The sequence below is a fragment of the Podarcis liolepis genome, assembly GCF_965112155.1.
Source record: "Podarcis liolepis genome assembly, chromosome: 7".
In the NCBI taxonomy this organism is placed as follows: domain Eukaryota; kingdom Metazoa; phylum Chordata; class Lepidosauria; order Squamata; family Lacertidae; genus Podarcis; species Podarcis liolepis.
In genome coordinates this window covers 33,787,337-33,804,617 of record NC_139561.1, presented here as the reverse complement: position 1 = coordinate 33,804,617, position 17,281 = coordinate 33,787,337, and the positions used below count along the sequence as shown (strand labels likewise).

Below are 17,281 nucleotides of genomic sequence, written 5' to 3'. Positions count from 1 at the left end.
GACCATTTGCTTTGTAATATTTCACTCACAAAGATAAGTGGCTAGACTTATCATTGTGGTGACCATAGCCTAGATTTAAGGCGCCATTTGACTCCTAGGTTTTATATCTCCATTTCTCACACTCAGCTCTTGTGCTCAGGTCCTGCTTGTGGATTCCCTTTGGGGCATCCTGTTGTCCACTGCGAGAATGGGATGCTGTACTAGATGGGCCATTGGCCTAATCCAGAACACTTTTCTTATGTCCTGTCCCTATGCATTATTAAAACCTTCCAAATCTAAAATATCTGTATCCTCAAGAAGTAGCCATTCTTTCAACCAGCAGAAAGCTGCTGATTCATAATAAAGTTTTAAGTGTCAACTTTCAAGGGGATTTTATGCGAAGGGCTGCTTGTCAGTGGTAGAAAGGTCTGCTTTGTATGCAGAAAGTCCCAGGTTCGATCCCAGTCAGGCATTTCCTGGTGGTGCTGAGAAAGATTCTTGGTCATAAACCCTGGACAGCCATTGCCTGTCACTGTATATGATACTGGGATGGTGGACGAACCATCTGACTCGGCATAAGGCAGCTTCCTATGTTCCTATGACTTGTTACCAAATACAGTGGTACCTCGGGTTACAGACGATTCAGGTTACAGACACTTCAGTTACGGACTCCACTAACCCAGAAATAGTACCTTGGGTTAAGAACTTGGCTTCAGGATGAGCACAGAAATCACGCGGTGGCAGCGCGGCGGCAGCAGGAGGCCCCATTAGCTAAAGTGGTGCTTCAGGTTAAGAACAGTTTCAGGTTAAGAACGGACCTCCAGAACGAATTAAGTTCTTAACCTGAGGTACCACTGTACACCAAACTTCGGTTTATGAAATTTGGGGGGTACATCCCTGTGGGCTTCTCTTTAATTGTTAAAATGGTACGCTTTTCAAAATATATGCTCACAGTAATCAACAGAGATTTTGTGGCCCGGATTCAGAGCATCGTCTTTTGTGAGGAGAAAAATGATATTTGTATAAATGACTTTCCCCACTTTCAATTCTGATCTTACCCTGCCCTCTAGTGAAAAGATGCATGGGTTACAGCCTAACTAAAGTTCTGTGAAAGCTGGGGGGTAAAGGACAGACGAGAAATTAGAGTCAGAAATTATTATTGTATTTTTAGAGGGCAGTTTATAGGAGTCAAAGAAGTGTATTGCTATTATTTAGTCCAACTTTCAAATTTAAAGCACTCAGATCCTGAGTAATAGAAATGTGATGTGTATCTGTGGTTCTCGTGGATTTTTCTTATGAGATACCAATGTAAGATTTATTTATTTTTTCTTATGAGCTGTTTATGAGCTGGAATTATGTTCATTTAGCATTGTGAAGCTTTTGTTGTTGTTGTTTAATCGTTTAGTCGTGTCCGACTCTTCGTGACCCCATGGACCAGAGCATGCCAGGCACTCCTGTCTTCCACTGCCTCCCACAGTCTGGTCAAACTCATGTTTGTATCTTCGAGAACACTGTCCAACCATCTCGTCCTCCATCATCCCCTTCTCCTTGTGCCCTCAATCTTTCCCAGCATCAGGGTCTTTTCCAGGGAGTCTTCTCTTCTCATGAGGTGGCCAAAGTACTGGAGCCTCAGCTTCACGATCTGTCCTTCCAGTGAGCACTCAGGGCTGATTTCCTTCAGAATGGATAGGTTTGATCTTCTTGCAGTCCATGGAACTCTCAAGAGTCTCCTCCAGCACCATAATTCAAAAGCATCAATTCTTCAGCAATCAGCCTTCTTGATGGTCCAGCTCTCACTTCCATACATCACTACTGGGAAAACCATGGCTTTAACTATACGGATCTTTGTTGGCAAGGTGATGTCTCTGCTTTTTAAGATGCTGTCTAGGTTTGTCATTGCTTTTCTCCCAAGAAGCAGGCATCTTTTAATTTCGTGACTGCTGTCACCATCTGCAGTGGTCATGGAGCCCAAGAAAGTAAAATCTCTCACTGCCTCCATTTCTTCCCCTTCTATTTGCCAGGAGGTAATGGGACCAGTGGCCATGATCTTCCTTTTTTTGATGTTGAGCTTTAGACCATATTTTGCGCTCTCCTCTTTCACCCTCATTAAAAGGTTCTTTAATTTCCTTCTCACTTTCTGCCATCAAGGTTGTGTCATCTGCATATCTGAGGTTGTTGATATTTCTTCCGGAAATCTGAATTCTGGCTAGGGATTCATCCAGCCCAGCCTTTCGCATGATGAATTCTGCCCCCTAGATTTTGAGGCCCTAGGCTTCAGCCTACTTAGCCTATACATAAATCCAGCACTGGCTGGGTGGCTGGGAGCCCTGATGGCACCCCTCTGGAGGCTTCACCCGGGGCAGAAACCCTGGCTAGCCCTCCAGCTACGGCTCTGATCTACCTATCTTTTTATCTCTCTACCCACATTTTCTTCACTCACTTACTCCCCCAGATCCCTGTGCGTGCCCATGGGTGATGTTCCTTCCATTAACGCTGGACGCCACAGTTCTCTTTCCTGTGTTGTTACAGAATCCTCAGTCTCAACATGAGGAAATGCATCATCATTCATTCAACAATGAATTCTTACCTCGAGCTCAAAAAACAAGAAAATTAAAACGAAGTCGTGAAATTGGCAAAAGAGACCATCTTCCCCCAGGCACCAGTTTAGCTTGGATCATTGGATTTACAGCCCAGTATCGCCAATGCTGGTTTGACGGTTAATGCCTTAAATGCTTTGCGAATTATGACATAAATCCGATGAAGGGGCCCTCATGTGGCTCCAAAGACCTATCTCACTTATCTTGATCTTTCGTTCACGAAAACGGCGCCTCGCTTAACGGTGGCAGAAATTTGAGGGGTTAAATTGATTTTTTTAAAGAGATCAAATTGGCTGTGACAAGTTTCTCCCCCACACTTATTGGCAAGGGGTGGGAAGACGTTGCCACAGAATTCTGCAGGAGGTTGCATTGAAATATTTATTATATTTTTAGTTTTTACATTTTATTCCACCTTTCCTCCAAGGGTTCAAGGTGGCATACATGATTCTCCCCCTCCTCATTTTACAGCAACCCTGTGAGGTAGGATTAGGCTGAGTGACAGCAACTGGCCTAAGGTCACCGGGGGAGCCACGTGGTTGAATGAGGATTTGAACTCTGGGCTCCCAAGTCTGAGGTCCAACCACCATCAAGGCCCAGCAAGAGAGCCCTGTATATACAGTGGTACCTCGGGTTACATACGCTTCAGGTTACAGATTCCGCTAACCCAAAAATAGTGCTTCAGGTTAAGAACTTTGCTTCAGGATGAGAACAGAAATCGTGCTCCGGTGGTGCGGCGGTAGCGAAAGGCCCCATTAACTAAAGTAGTGCTTCAGGTTAAGAACAGTTTCAGGTTAAGAACGGACCTCCCGAACGAATTAAGTACGTAACCAGAGGTACCACTGTAGATTTGAGCCACTGTTGGGCTATCGCTCTGTATGCCAATCATAAATCAAGCAGTGGTGTAAAGAGCCTGCTGGATCAGGTCAATGGCCCATCTAGTCCAGCATCCTGTTCTCACAGTGGCCAACCAGATGCTTCCAGGGGAAACCCACTAGCAGGATTCGAGCACAAAAGCACCCTCCCCTCCTGTGGATTCCGGCAACTGCTATTTGAAAGCATTACTGCCTCCAACATTAATGCACTTCACCTCTGTGAATCTGCCTTATCTTTTTTTCAAAACCCATCCAAGTCAGTGGCCATCATTGCCTCCTGTGGAGTCGCATGGTTTCAAGTGTGCAATGCTTGAAGAATTGTTTTCTTTTCTCTGTCCTGAATCTTCCAACCTTCATCTTCATTGGACGGCAGCGAGTTCCAGTGCTATGAGGGAGAAAAAGCTTTTCTCCATCCACTTTCTGCATGCCATGTATAAACAGCATCTTATTCACCTTTTCTCTGAACTGAAAAAGTCCCAAACGCGGCGACCTTTCTTCACAGAGTAAGGGAGTCCATTCCTTACAAGAATTAAGAAAATTCTGAGCAGCGTCCACTGTTCAAAAAATCTTCTTCCTTGCCAGTTCAGGCAGCCATATGTGTGTTCCTAAAAGGAGGGACCAGTTACATTGTCTGTAGATAAGACTTCCAGGTTTCATTTGACGCTAAGGTTGTGTATGCCTGCAAAGATACGAAAGGGGCAGCTGTCTAGGAGTGTTGCTTAACCGGGACTAGACAAGAGACCCCCAACGAGGTAGAAGAAGCAGATAGAGCAGTCCGGCCTCCTTTTCGCTCAGGTCTCATTTTGTGAAGAAAGTGAGAGGAAACAACGTAATCACCATATATACCATAAGCCTGCGTTTAAAACAAAAACCCCTTTAACAAAAAAAAGTGCTGCTAATGCATATTTCTCGAAGTTTACATAGTTCAAAACGTCCGGCAGATGCATAATCCGTCATTCTTTTCAGACTGACTTAACGACAGCCCTGCAATGTAGCGCGCTGCATCTTGCTCGTTTACCCCTGTTATTTCTGTTTCTACGACGCATCAAGGATCTGCAAAGGGCATAACTGCGCGTGCGTAGATAAAATACTGATCCGAATTTGCTTCTCCTATTCTAGCTCTACAGTCGTTCTTAGGGGTGGGGCTAGCGGAGATGCGTCTCTCCCTCTATCAAGCCAGCCAGAGGGTGAAGGCAGCGCGTGCGCGTTTCAGTTTGTGGGCGGTGGAGGCGGAAGAGGAGCGCGTGAGCGGACTGAATCGCTTTCGCCTATTCCGTGCGGAGAAGGATCCGGCCGGCAAGATGGAGAGTAAGTGTGCTTGGTGTGCTCAGGTCACTTTGCTCCTTTCCCATCGGCGTGGGGGCGCGTATCTTACTGTTTTGCTCCGGGATGATTAATCCGGAGTGACTCCGGTTCTGGCCTCGCGGTCATTAAAGCTGCCCTATTTTACCCATTTGGGAATTGGGGTGGAGGAGCTACCTTTTCCCCGACGCGTTCACCCACACCCGCCCCGTGATGCAGAGTGCTTAAACCCCCATTCTATTTTACTCTGGAACTGGTCTGGACTGACCTGAAGTCTGCTTTGTTTTCTTTTTTGCCAGCTTCCCGACGAGCAGGGAGTGAAGCGAAACTAATTTCTGTTACTCTTTCGCCCACCTTCTCTGCGAGTAGCGCAAGACGCGTGTCTGTTGATCTTGTGAACATGACCTTAAAGCAGCAGATTCCCCTCAGGGCTCAGGCATGGGGCAAGCTAAGCGAGAGAGGAATGGAATTCAAGTAATCTAAATTCAGGCACAAGCCTCTGGCAATAATATATACATATTTTGGGGGTATACTTACAGGGAGTCCAAATAGACCTATCAATCGGGAGAGAGGCCTAAGGTGATTTCTCTCACTTTCATGTGCCTTATTTCCCTTCAATTATTATTTATCCTTCCCTTTGCAAGTTGCCAAACAGGGACTTGACTGTGTTGTTTATCACCATTGTCATTTATTTGTTTGCCGCCTTTCAACCATGCTTGCAACATGAAAGAATTTACATAGTTGCAAAAGTATGAGACAAGTAGTCATAAGCAATAAATAAAAACGTATCAAAATGTGCACAACAAAAGTAAATAAGTTATAATAAGATCCAAAAAATAAAGATACAAAAAATGAACGTCAATAACTGCAAAATTAACATCTCCAAAATTAAATCTCGATCCCAGCAAATAAAAAAAAACCTTCCCCACCTCAGAACAATTTATTATTATTATACAAGAACATGTAGCCAAACAAAAAAACCAAGTAAAATATATATATAAATATATATAAAATGTCCAGTAGCACCTTAGAAACCAACTAAGTTTGTTCTTGGTACTGGACAATTTTTTATTTTTTATATATATTTCTACTGCGACAGACCAACACGGCTACCTACCTGAACACAAAACCAAGTAACAGAGGAAAAAGTAATACAGAGTTGCAGAATAAAACAGTAACAGCAAACCAGTGTATCAAATAGCAAATGCATCAAGTTGAGTCCCAGACTCCTGGTCTGGGAGAAAGAAGGGATATAAATAAATAATATAATAAATGTTATGGTGATAGTAATAATAATAATTTCCAACTCCTACTCTCCTAGCATTCCATCAGAATGCCTAAGAACCAGAACCCAGCATTGAACAAAGGGGATGCTTGCTTCATTTGGTGCTACTAAGAACAAGGGGCAGATTTATGACCCTATTGTAAAGGATGATCCAGGGGACATTACTTTCTCCTGTATGAGTGAATGGCTGCCAACCAGTGTTATGCTAAGCTAAAAGGACCCAAGGAGGATTAAAGAGGCTGTGGTCTCCTTCCTGGGAGCCTGCATGTTCCCACTCACCCATGATTTGGCTTAGTGTCCCCTTTGAACGTGACCCATCAGAAAATGCATCTCCATCAGGATCTGGGCTATGCTGAAAAGCAGGTCTGGAATTTTAGTATTTCCTCAACGTGAGTCCATGAGTGAGGAGGGTTGTATGACATAAGATATATATTTTTATTATTGCATTTGTACCCCACCTTTTTCTCCAGGGAGCTTCATGACTGAGTAGGGACTAGAACCCCAATTTCCCACGTCCCAGTCCCACACTCTAACCACTACACTGGTTTTGGGGGTGTCTTATTCGGAACAGTGTTCTGGATTCCATATGTGAAACGGAAGATTACAAAACGCCCCACGTGTTTAGACCAGTCTGCTCCTGTTTTGAATGCCGCTGCTTGGTTATTGAACATGAAGCCTGCGATGTTTGTGTTTGGAAAGGATGTATAGAAACCTCTCCCTAATCTCTTCCAGGTGTGTTATATCGGCAGCTACCCCAGCAGACAGCCACGCTCCTGAACATACAGGTATTTTCTGTGCGTTGGGGCAAAAGACATGGAACTGGTGTGAAGGCAAGGCGGAAGCAGGACTATATGTGTGTGTGTGTGTGTGTGTGTGTGTGTGTATATATATATATATATATATAGATAGATAGATAGAAAGCAAAAGACCTGGATGTAGGAGCCTCAGCCTGCCAGTTAATACAAGAGGGACCTCCTCTCATGGAGGAGAAGGCTACTGATGGGAGGAAGCAATGCTTCTGAATACCAGTTGCTGGAAACCACAGGAGAGGAGAGGGCTCTTGGGCTCAAATCCTGCTTGTGGGTTTCCCACAGACATCAGGTTAGCCACTATGAGAACAGGAAGCTGGACCAGATGGGCCATTGGTGTGATTCTGATGTTCATATGGTCTTGAAAGACCAACATTGGGTCCCAGTACATTTCTGAGCACAATTTAAAGTGTTGGTGCTGACCTTTAAAGCCCTAAACGGCCTCGGCCCAGTATGCCTGAAGGAGCGTCTCCACCCCCATCGTTCTACCCGGACACTGAGGTCCAGTGCCAAGGGCCTTCTGGCAGTTCCCTCACTGCAAGAAGCGAAGATACAGGGAACCAGGCAGAGAGCCTTCTCGGTAGTGGTGCCCGCCCTGTGGAATGCCCTCCCACCAGATGTCAAAGAAAACAACAACCACCAGACTTTTAGAAGACATCTGAAGGCCCTGTTTAGGGAAGCTTTTAATGTTTGATGTATTGCGGTATTTTAATATTTTGTTGGAAGCCGCCCAGAGTGGCTGAGGAAGCCCAGCCAGATGGGTGGGGTAAAAATAATAAATTATTATGATGATGTTGTTGTTATCATATGCAACAAAATGCTGTAGCATGAACCAGAATACTCCATTCCGTTTCACCTCCTGTCACTCAGAATTCTGTGATCACTGAGCATGTTTCGGTCCTCGTTGCACTGTTTTGCTTCTATATGTGTTTGCAAACCTGCTACAAGGGGCAAAGAGAGGGATTCCTCCCAAGCTTGGCAATGCCTCTGTTGGTTCATGGGTGGTGCTGACATAAAAAGAAAAATCTGTTAAAATATAGGTAACAAAAACAGTGCAGCGCTATTAAAAGCCCTTTTCTTAAAAACTAAAACTAAAACCAGTCAGTTCGCAAAGGGCTCTTGGAATAAAACAGTCTGCAGGACCAGGAGGGAGCCAGTCTAGCTTCTCTCGGGAGGGAGTTCCAAAGGCTGGGAGCAGCCACCAAGAAGGCTCTTCTCCTGCATCCCCACCAAGCATGCCTGTGAAGGTGGTAGGGTTCAAAAAAGGGCCTCCCCCAAAGATCTCAGAGGCCAGGCAGGAGAATATGGTCCTTCAGATAGCCTATGCTTTGTGAAGAAGTGTACACTTTAGTCGCAGTGACTCAGTGAATTCTTCTTCTTCTTTTTGTAGCCTCAAGGGTCAAAGGAAGCCGAGGCCTTTGTGAAAGCCTTCCTAAAGCGCAGCATGCCTCAGAAGAGCGATGAAGACATCCAGGACCACTTAACCCGAAAAGCGGTGGTCCTTGAACACCTGCACAAGAGGAGGGGAAGGCAGAAGAAGAGGAAAGGCAAGGGGTTCTCTGCCAAGCAGAGGAGAGAGATGAAGCTCTTTGACATTAAACCAGAGCACCAGAGGTACGTACTTCTCCATGAAGCAAATAGTCAAGCTGCGGGTTTCGCTCCTGCAGGAGACAGCAATGATCACCAACCTAGACAGCAGCCCAGCGGTCAGCATCGGTCTCAGCCTGCTGGCGGAAAGCTAGCAAAGAGGGAGCCAGTCTGACCTCTCTTGGGGAGGGAATTCCACATAATGGGGGAGCAGCCACAGAAAAGGCTCTCTTTCTCTCGGGTCACCACCATGTTTCTGAAGTTGCTGGGACCGAGAAAAATTGCACTCCTGAGGATCTTAACACCCAGGCAGATTTGGATATGGATATATGATCTTTCAAGGAGCCTGGGCCCAAGGGACTGATGGAGGAGGGGTGGTGGACTCCATCCCAGGACAGAGTCTAACACAGGCCAGTTAAGCCAGGCTAGTAACTTGCATGGGCTCATTTACAGTGCTGTGTTAACAACTGATAGCAAGCCTCCTTAAGAAGGAGGCTTGGTTTCTTTCTTTTTGGAAATTGGGATGTCAGTAAGGAAATGTGTTTGGTCTGTACCATTCTGATTTTAACACAGGCAATGAGTTAACAGGTTCTTTTCGCCATGTTGGTTCACAACCAAGGAAGATAACTTGCCTTTGGCACGACAGGCTTCACTTTGAAGTTAACATGCCTGAGCACCCAGGTGGTTCATTCCCCAGCATCTCCAGGTAGGGTTTGGAAAAGATTCCCTGCCTGAAACCCTGGAGAGCTTTTGCCAGTCAATGTAGACAGCACTGGCGTAGGTGAACCAATGATCTGACTCAGTTTAGGGCAGCTTCCTAGAATATTCAAAGCACTAGATTTCTCATTTAAAATAATTCTACAATGGTACTTGGCCACTAGAGGGCAACTTGTGACCTTTTTATTCCAAAAGGTGCCTTGTTTCAAATTTGTGCACTTTTCTTTTGTTTTTAAGACTTTCAAACGGCAGAGCTGGTGTGTAGGCCCAGCTGTGCTCCGATAGCAATAATCAGATAGCATCACCTTCTGGTGTTGTACACAGAGTTCCCTGGGAAGAAGGATGGATTTTTAAGCCACTCTGCCAATTGTAGATCTATGAGGGGAGTAGGGGTCTCCTAGCAACTCTCAGTAGCCTAAACAGTTCCTTGGATTATTGGGGGGTGGGGGGAGAGAGCCATGACTGTTGAGTGGTATAATAAGTGTTTTAAATGTATGATGCAGTTATGACCCAGAAGACAAGCAGCTCAGGTGATTCCCTTCAGCATTTCAGGAGCGGAGAATAAGGCTGTCTTTAGCCCCCAAAATTAAACAGACCAAAACTTTCAGCAACACTCAATGTTTGCCATGTTTCAGATCCAATTTAGCTCTGACTTAAACTTCAATAAAAATGACTCGCTATCGAGCCTCGTCTAAACATACAATTAAAGCAGTGTCTCGCCACTTTAAAAAGTCAGAGCTTCCTGCAAAGAATCATGGGAATCCTGTGGTTCGTTAAGGATATATAGAGGTTAAGAGATGCCGGTTCCCCTCACGGAGCTACAATTCCCAGAATTCCTTCTGAAAAGGGAGCTGGTGGTTAAACAACTCAGATCGTAACTTTCTCTCCAATGTGATCACTGCCCTTGAACAGCATTAAAGCCGTTGGATGGCCATCTTGTTTCCCTTACAGCTGGCAGCTATTGAAAACTTTGAGCGCTTTCCGAACAGGAAGGCCCAGACTTCATCCACAACTTCATCCTTTTTATGCTATCTTTTTGTGAATTGCCTTTGTCCCACTCATAGTATTCCATCCATAAAATCAGGAGGGAAACCGTTTCTGAAATCCTAAATTGAATAGTTTCCATTTCGGACGAGAGGGCTATCGATGGCTGCTCACTGTGATGGCACAGTCGGAGGAAGCAATGATTCTGAATACCAGTTGCTAGAAGCTCAAATCCTTGTGCTTGCTGGTTTCCTGCAGGCATCTAGTTGGCCACTGTGAGAACAGGGTGCTGGACTAGATAGGTCACTGGGGCCTGATCCAGCAGGGCTCTTCTTGCGTTCTTAGATTTAATAGATGCTTCAGGGCATTGTTGATACATGGGGAATTAACAAAGTCATTTTTTACTTGTTCTGCAGGTACGAGATCTTTGTGCCATTACATGAGCTGTGGGAGCAGTACATCAGAGAACTCTGCAATGGGCTCAAGCCGGAAGCGTAAGTTCATTAGGCTTAAGTAGTGCTTGGATCACATTTGGAGACTTACGTTGGGAGCATAGCAGTGATCAGGTGCCGTTTCTCAGGAAATCAGGGTACGGGGAAGCTGTGGCCCTCCAGATGTTGTTGGACTTCAACTTCCATCAGCCCCAGCAAACAGCCTGGCTAGTGGTCATGGATGATGCCGGTTCGGTGTTTTCACCACAGGTTCCCCTATCGCTGTGTTAGCCCCAAATCGAATTACTTATTATCATTTTATTTTATTTTTTATTGGGCACCACCAAATAAATAAACCTCAAAGCAGTTTAAAGTAAGAATAAAGCAATGGAATTATCAGCAAAAACAGTTAAAGACAACTGTTTAAAATATTTTGGGGGGAGAAAAGTCTGTGCAGTGTGATTTTGTGGTTCGAGGACCCGATCTCCGCTTTGTGGAATGAAGACACACAGACACAGAGTATAAGGTTAATGGGCAAGAAAAGGCCACAACTTTATTGAATACAGCAAGTGAGAAGGTATTGGCTTAGGCATTGGACCACGACAGATTGACTCCACCCACTCGGAGAGGGGTGAGCCCAAAGGGGGTTTATTCACCAGAAGGTGGAGCCTGTTGATGCTAATACAACTATAAGCTCTCCCCTGATGTCACCGAGGGTCGTGCCATGGCCCCCCGCCACACAGGCATCGGACAGGATCCACGACCGCCGGGTTCCTTTAACGGAATACCCAAATTTGAAGGGGTAGGCGATGGCCACACCTAGCCCTTCCACACACCATCAACACATTCCCCTGCCTAACCAAACTGCCAATACCAAGAAAGTTGTGACGATTGCTACGAGGTAGGCAAAAAATCCAAAAGGCCTAATGCCAATTGGAAAAATTCCTACCAGGCCCCCTGGGCAACCTGGGCGACCAACCTAAGGTCCATAGCAAGGTCAAGAGAAAAACTAAGCCCTAAGCTCTAAGGGAGTGGAGGGTGGGTGACTCACGATGAGAAGGCAGAAAATGAGGCGGAATGGCTGGTGCAGCAGTAAGTTAAACTGCAAACCACGCCCCCTCCAAGTCGCCCGGTTGGGCGCTTACCTGTGGGCGTGGTGTGCCAGCCAGGTGAGTGGGGCAGTGGGCGTAACGTCCCCTGTGTGACGCAGAAATTGCGTCCTGCCCATAACACCTCCCCTCTTGGAGGAGGAGAGGCTTTTCTCTACATGCTTTCTGACATTTAAGAGCCTGTAGGGTTATTTTAGGTAAGGTCCAGCACTTATGGGTTGTAGCCAGTGCTAGTCATAACTCTGATCAGTCCCATTGAAATTACAGGGCATGAATAACATAGGGCAATTAATTTCAATAGAGCTATTCTGAGTAAAAGGTCGTTGAATGCAACCCTGTGTTTGTAAGGTAATAGCTGCATGCAGTTCCTGGTTGCATGGGACAGTGAAGAGGCTGTTAGAGAAGAGATGAATCACACCATCTCTCCTTTATGCCTGCCATAGAATGGCAAGGCAAGCCCACTCCTTTGCACCCTGCATGGACATTCATCCCTCTGCCAACCACTTGCAGGCTAGTGACGCCAAAGGCTTATTTGCAAGGCTGCTTTAAATTGAGTATTTCAGTATTTGAATGACTTAATGTTTCTTAGCACTGTAATGTTAATATTGTTGCTTTTTTAATACTTTGAAGAATTCTAACATTAATTAGTGTATTATATGTTATTTTTATCAGGCAGCCACAGATGATTCAGGCCAAATTGCTGAAAGCTGATCTTCACGGAGCTCTCATTACAGGTATTTGACTTCCAATCCTAAATGCAGGGATGCTTTTAACTTGGGACAGTTCTGAAGGCTGAAAGTCAAATGTTACCTACTTAAGCAGATCTCAGTTGACACTGTGAGTTTTGAGTTGATCAGCTGAGCAAGTGATTGATTGACAAAACCTGCATATTTTGCATAGGAGGGATCAATAGCTTCAAAGGAAATGATGTACTTCTTTTGTTTTCAAATGGGCTGCACGTAAGTAGAGCCATTCTGGATCAGACCAAGGGCTATAAGGGTTTTTGATCCAGTAGGAGGTATTCATTAATATGGGGATAAGAATAGGCAGTTTCTGCCTCCTCCCTGCAAACCCACGTGCCTTCGGAAATCTCTTCCGAATGATGATATTTTTATTACTATTACTTGAATGTGTGACTCGCCTTCCACGTATACATCCCTGTCTTCAAAACTAACTTTTTGTCTTTCTAATCCCTTTAGCCACAGACTCAGTTAACACACACTAGGGATACACTGCAACATTATATTGGAAAGGCCTGGTTGCTAAACAAAAATATATAGGCTGCCCAATTAATTGGGGGCAACACTTGGTCCTGGTTCCAGCAAAACAATCTTGGACTGATAAGCCATGTGCCTAGCTTTTGCACTTTTATCCTGCTTCGTCAAACCACAGTTCTTTGTGATGTCCAAACTGGGAAACTATGGTTTCCATGCTACATTAACTTCACAATTGGAAGCCAGATCAATTACCCCTTGTTGGTGCAAATCCGCTGAGTGTTGTAAATAAACAGACACTGACATCAGCTGGATGACACTTGTCAATTACACAAGCAGTTGCATTCTGTACTGTAAGGGGAAGCACAGAGGCAGGTAGAGTATTGCTATAAGTGTAATGCGAAAACTGACTGTCCTGCCCTAATAATCTGCTTTTCTTTGCTATAGTGACTAAATCAAAATGTCCCTCCTATGTTGGCATCACGGGCATTGTCCTGCAGGAAATGAAACATGTTTTCAAAATTATCACAAGAGAAGACAAGATGAAAGGTACCGGACACTCCTTACTGTAACTTGCTTTGTTAATGGCCCCGTCAAATTGCACAATGAATCGCAGGTCCTCCTTCACTAATGGCCATTTGTCTCATTTCACCCTGGAAGGGTCTTGGCTAGTTGCTACAGAGTTGAGATTTTGGTGTGTTTTTTTTTAAAAAAAGTGATATTGTTAAATCACAATTAAGATCTGTTTTCAGAGTATGCTGTACTGTACTTTAGGCACCAGCAAAAGCATTCCTTTTTAATGAGGCCTTTGGCTTTAAACTATCAATGTTTCTCCCTGTCCTAGGCTGCTTATGTCTCAGTCTTGATTTGTAGCCCCTCAAGACAGGGGTCTACCCCCCTCATTCTGAGTTAAGCACCCCATACAATGTGGTGAACTGCAGTGGTTTTCAACCAGTGTGCCGTAGCACCCTGGGGTGCCTTGAATGATGGTCAGAGTTGCTGCAGGCAACACTGGCCTCTGTCCCTCTTTCCTTCCCTCCCTCCTCTGATGCCCTCTTGCATCTCTGCCTCCCAAAGGCTTGCACAGCTGTTTATTGCAGCAGCAGTGGCTATAAGCCCAGGGCCTTTTCAGTACTGGCCCCAACTTGGTGGAACACTCTGTCACAAGAGACTAGGGCCCTGCAGGACTTGACATCTTTCTGCAGGGCCTGAAAGACAGAGCTGTTCCACCTGGCCTTTGGTTTGGACTCAGTCTCACCCTTATGTTTCCCTCCCCTTATGGTCTTGATTTATCGGCTGCATTTTAATTGCATTTTAACCTGTATTTTAAATTGGGGTCCCCCCCCATTATGTTTGTACTGTGATTTTATTGGTGTTAACCACCCTGAGCCTGGCTCTGGCTGGGGAGGGCGGGGTATAAATATATATTTTTTATTATTATTATTATTATTATTATTATTATTATTATTATGCTCCACAGGTGAATGGTGCTTCTGAGAGGCACCTCTCTTTGGGGCGGAGGGGGGGCAGTTCAGAGGCGGCAGTGGCGGCAGCAGCCCAGAGGACTCCCAAGGAAAGGGGAGAAAAGAAGAGGCAGAGGGAACACTCCACAAGGGAGGGTGTTGGATGTTGGAAATGCGGTGAGAGGCTGCCAGCTCTGCAGGCAATACTGGGTTCCTGAGCCCCACAGGGGTGCCGCAAAAAGAATGTAGTTGGTCAAGGGAGCCATGGACTCGATAAAGTTGAAAATGCTGTTGTAGTAGGTTAAGAGTGCTGGACTGGGACCTGGAAGAGACCCGGTTTCAAATCCCTACTTGATCCATGAAGCTTACTGGGTAATCTCAGGGCAGGTCATTGCCTCTCAGCCTAACCTACCTCATCGGGTTACTGTGGGAATTAAATGGGGGGACGGAACCACATATACCCCCTTGAGCTCCTTGGAGGAAAAGGTGAGATCTAAATGCAGTAAATAAATAAATAAGGTGGTACATCAATAGAACCACATAAGGCTCTGCATTTGCACTGCAGCCGCTGACGCCTGTCATCTTCTTGGCCCCTCTTTCCAGTCATCCCGAAGCTCAACAGCGTCTTCAGCCTGGAGATCGATAGCTTCATCTCCTACATCTACGGGAGCAAGATTCAGTTCCGAGCCAGCGAGCGTTCTGCAAAGAAGTTCAAAGGAAGAGGAACAATTGACCTGTGAACCTTTTTCCTTCCTTCTTTCTTTCTGGAAATTGGAGCCACTGATGTATTGCTTCCAAGGGATGGAGTGACTATTCCTAGCAGTTTGTGCATCCTGAGACTTGGGTGTGTGTGAAGGAACGATCCTTGTTGTTTTAAACAAGAGAGTGTGAGAAATGCGTCCATATAAATGAATGTTCCCGCAGTGTTTCAAACACCTTTCTATCCTTTGTACATCCTTTGTGTTTTATCGATGTTATTAAACCTGTTAAATAAATAAAATCATTTCCACTAAGCCCTAGGATCTAATCTGATACTTTGTTTACAGCAAAGTAAACCTTCCATAACCTCCCGTAAGATTATGCATTTTGCAGTAGTAAAGTGAGTCCTGGTTTGCCTATCCTTGTAACTATCCCAAGGATGACTCAAGATATCTTTGCAGTAGGAAAGAGCAAGCATTTTCTTTTCTTTTTAAAAATATTTTATTTTCAAATTTTTTAGTTACAATTTTTCACATATTTAATGTTTTTTCCAAAATGTCAGATACTGTATGAACTTCCTCCTTTCCCCGTTCCGAATTCCAATTTTCTCCCCTTATTTTCTTGCATCTCATTTTTATTTTCAAACTCATATCCTCTTATTTGCCTTGATTTCCAATGTTAACATAAATGTTATATCCAACCTGCTGGTGTTTTAATGTATTTACAATGGTCTTTTAAATAGTCCATAATTTTTTTCCCATTTTTGCTCAAACTTTTCCTCGTCCTGGTCTCTGATCTACACAGTCATCTTTGCCATTTCAGCATAGTCTATCATTTTAGTTATCCATTCTTCTTTAGTTGGTGCCTTCTATTTTTTCCATTTCTGGGCAAATAACATTCTTGCTGCTGTTGTTGCGTACATAAATAATCTCTTTAGATCCCTTGGTATTCCATCACCTGTTAGTCCAAGCAAAAAGGTTTCTGGTTTTTTAACAAAAGTTATTTTAAACATTTTTTTAAAAAAACATTCATTGTATATCATTTCCCAGAAGTCTTTTGCTTTTCTACAGGACCACCACGTATGTTAAAAAGTACCTTCCTTTTCCTTGCACTTGCAACACACATACAGCCAGCATTTTCGCCTAGGAAGGCGATGGGGCAGTGCTACTTAGCAGAGGACTGGTTTTCTATGTATGCCAAAGGAAAAACTGACAAAGGTTTGTCCATCTAGTCTAAGGTTACCAGATTTTTTTCAATGAATATGGGGACACTTTTCAACGTCAATGGATTTTGTATGGGGACTGATCTGTAAATCTGGGGACTGTCCCTGGGAAACGGGGACATCTGGTGACCTTAATCTAGTCTAGAAGTCCCCAAAGTGGGTGGTACCATCCTGGGGGGGGCACGCTAAGAGGCAAGGGGTTGTGGGGGGATGCTGGAGGTGTAAATGACTCAGATTTGGAAAAACTGGTATCACTGGATTGAGTTCATCCATTTTTATTTTTGAATTAATCAAAATAGTTTTAACTGGATTTCTAATAAACATGCAATTAATAGTTGCTGTTTTGAATTTTGAATCTTTAGCCCCACCCTAAAAAAAACCTGTCATTTTTACCATGAGCGCAATTTTTTTTTTTCTTGTGGTGCAGACTTCCACAGGCAAAAGTCCACATCAGGAAGTGCTTCTGGTCCACAAGAAATCAATGAGCTTTTAACAGGCCACGAGTCTTCATTTTTGTCTTTGATGCAAACAACTAGGAACACCTCTAGAATGTATGTTCAGGCTTTTAGTTTTCTTCCTTCCTAGGTGGGGGTTATTTCCACTTGTACAGGTTCCCAAAGGGAGGAAACGAGCTTTCAAAAGCAGTTTTTGTGGGGAAATTGGGGGTGCCCGCTTCTCCCATATTCTGGCCTGTTGCTTTAACTACGCTTTGAAAATTATATGCTTTAACAGTCTTCTCGCTTTAATACTCAAGATTCAAAAGATTTGGGAACAATTGCATTCCTTTGTCTCTTTCTCTTTGTAAGAAAGTTTGGCGGAGTGGGGGGGAGAAATGTTCTAAGTACTGGGGCGGTGTGCAAAATTGTATGAATTATTTTGATTGTCCTGGGTTTTTGAATGATGACTTGGAAAGGAACGGTATTGTTTGCGTGCTTCCCTTTCTTTCCCCCCCCCCCCGCCATTTCTGAAAAGGGCTCTTTTTATTCACAGTTTAATAGGCAGGTGTTTACT

General features: G+C 44.4%; 1 protein-coding gene across 1 annotated transcript; it reads left to right on the top strand.

Annotated features, from left to right (window-relative positions):
• The first annotated feature begins 4,599 nt into the window (after nucleotides 1-4,599).
• Nucleotides 4,600-15,362, top strand: POP4 (POP4 homolog, ribonuclease P/MRP subunit). The gene is made up of 7 exons (XM_083511326.1): nucleotides 4,600-4,756; nucleotides 6,768-6,820; nucleotides 8,235-8,458; nucleotides 10,549-10,626; nucleotides 12,345-12,406; nucleotides 13,334-13,435; nucleotides 14,953-15,362. The coding sequence occupies exons 1-7, from the start codon at nucleotides 4,603-4,605 to the stop codon at nucleotides 15,087-15,089; spliced, it is 810 nt and encodes a 269-aa protein (XP_083367452.1). The 5' UTR covers nucleotides 4,600-4,602; the 3' UTR covers nucleotides 15,090-15,362.
• The last annotated feature ends 1,919 nt before the right edge of the window (nucleotides 15,363-17,281 follow it).

Bases quoted from the DNA above. Each gene is read 5' to 3' on its own strand.
- POP4 (XM_083511326.1), top strand. From the start codon at position 4,603: ATGCGTCTCTCCCTCTATCAAGCCAGCCAGAGGGTGAAGGCAGCGCGT. The intron at 4,757-6,767 runs GTAAGTGTGCTT...AATCTCTTCCAG, and splicing joins TCCGGCCGGCAAGATGGAGA to GTGTGTTATATCGGCAGCTA. The intron at 12,407-13,333 runs GTATTTGACTTC...TCTTTGCTATAG, and splicing joins TCACGGAGCTCTCATTACAG to TGACTAAATCAAAATGTCCC.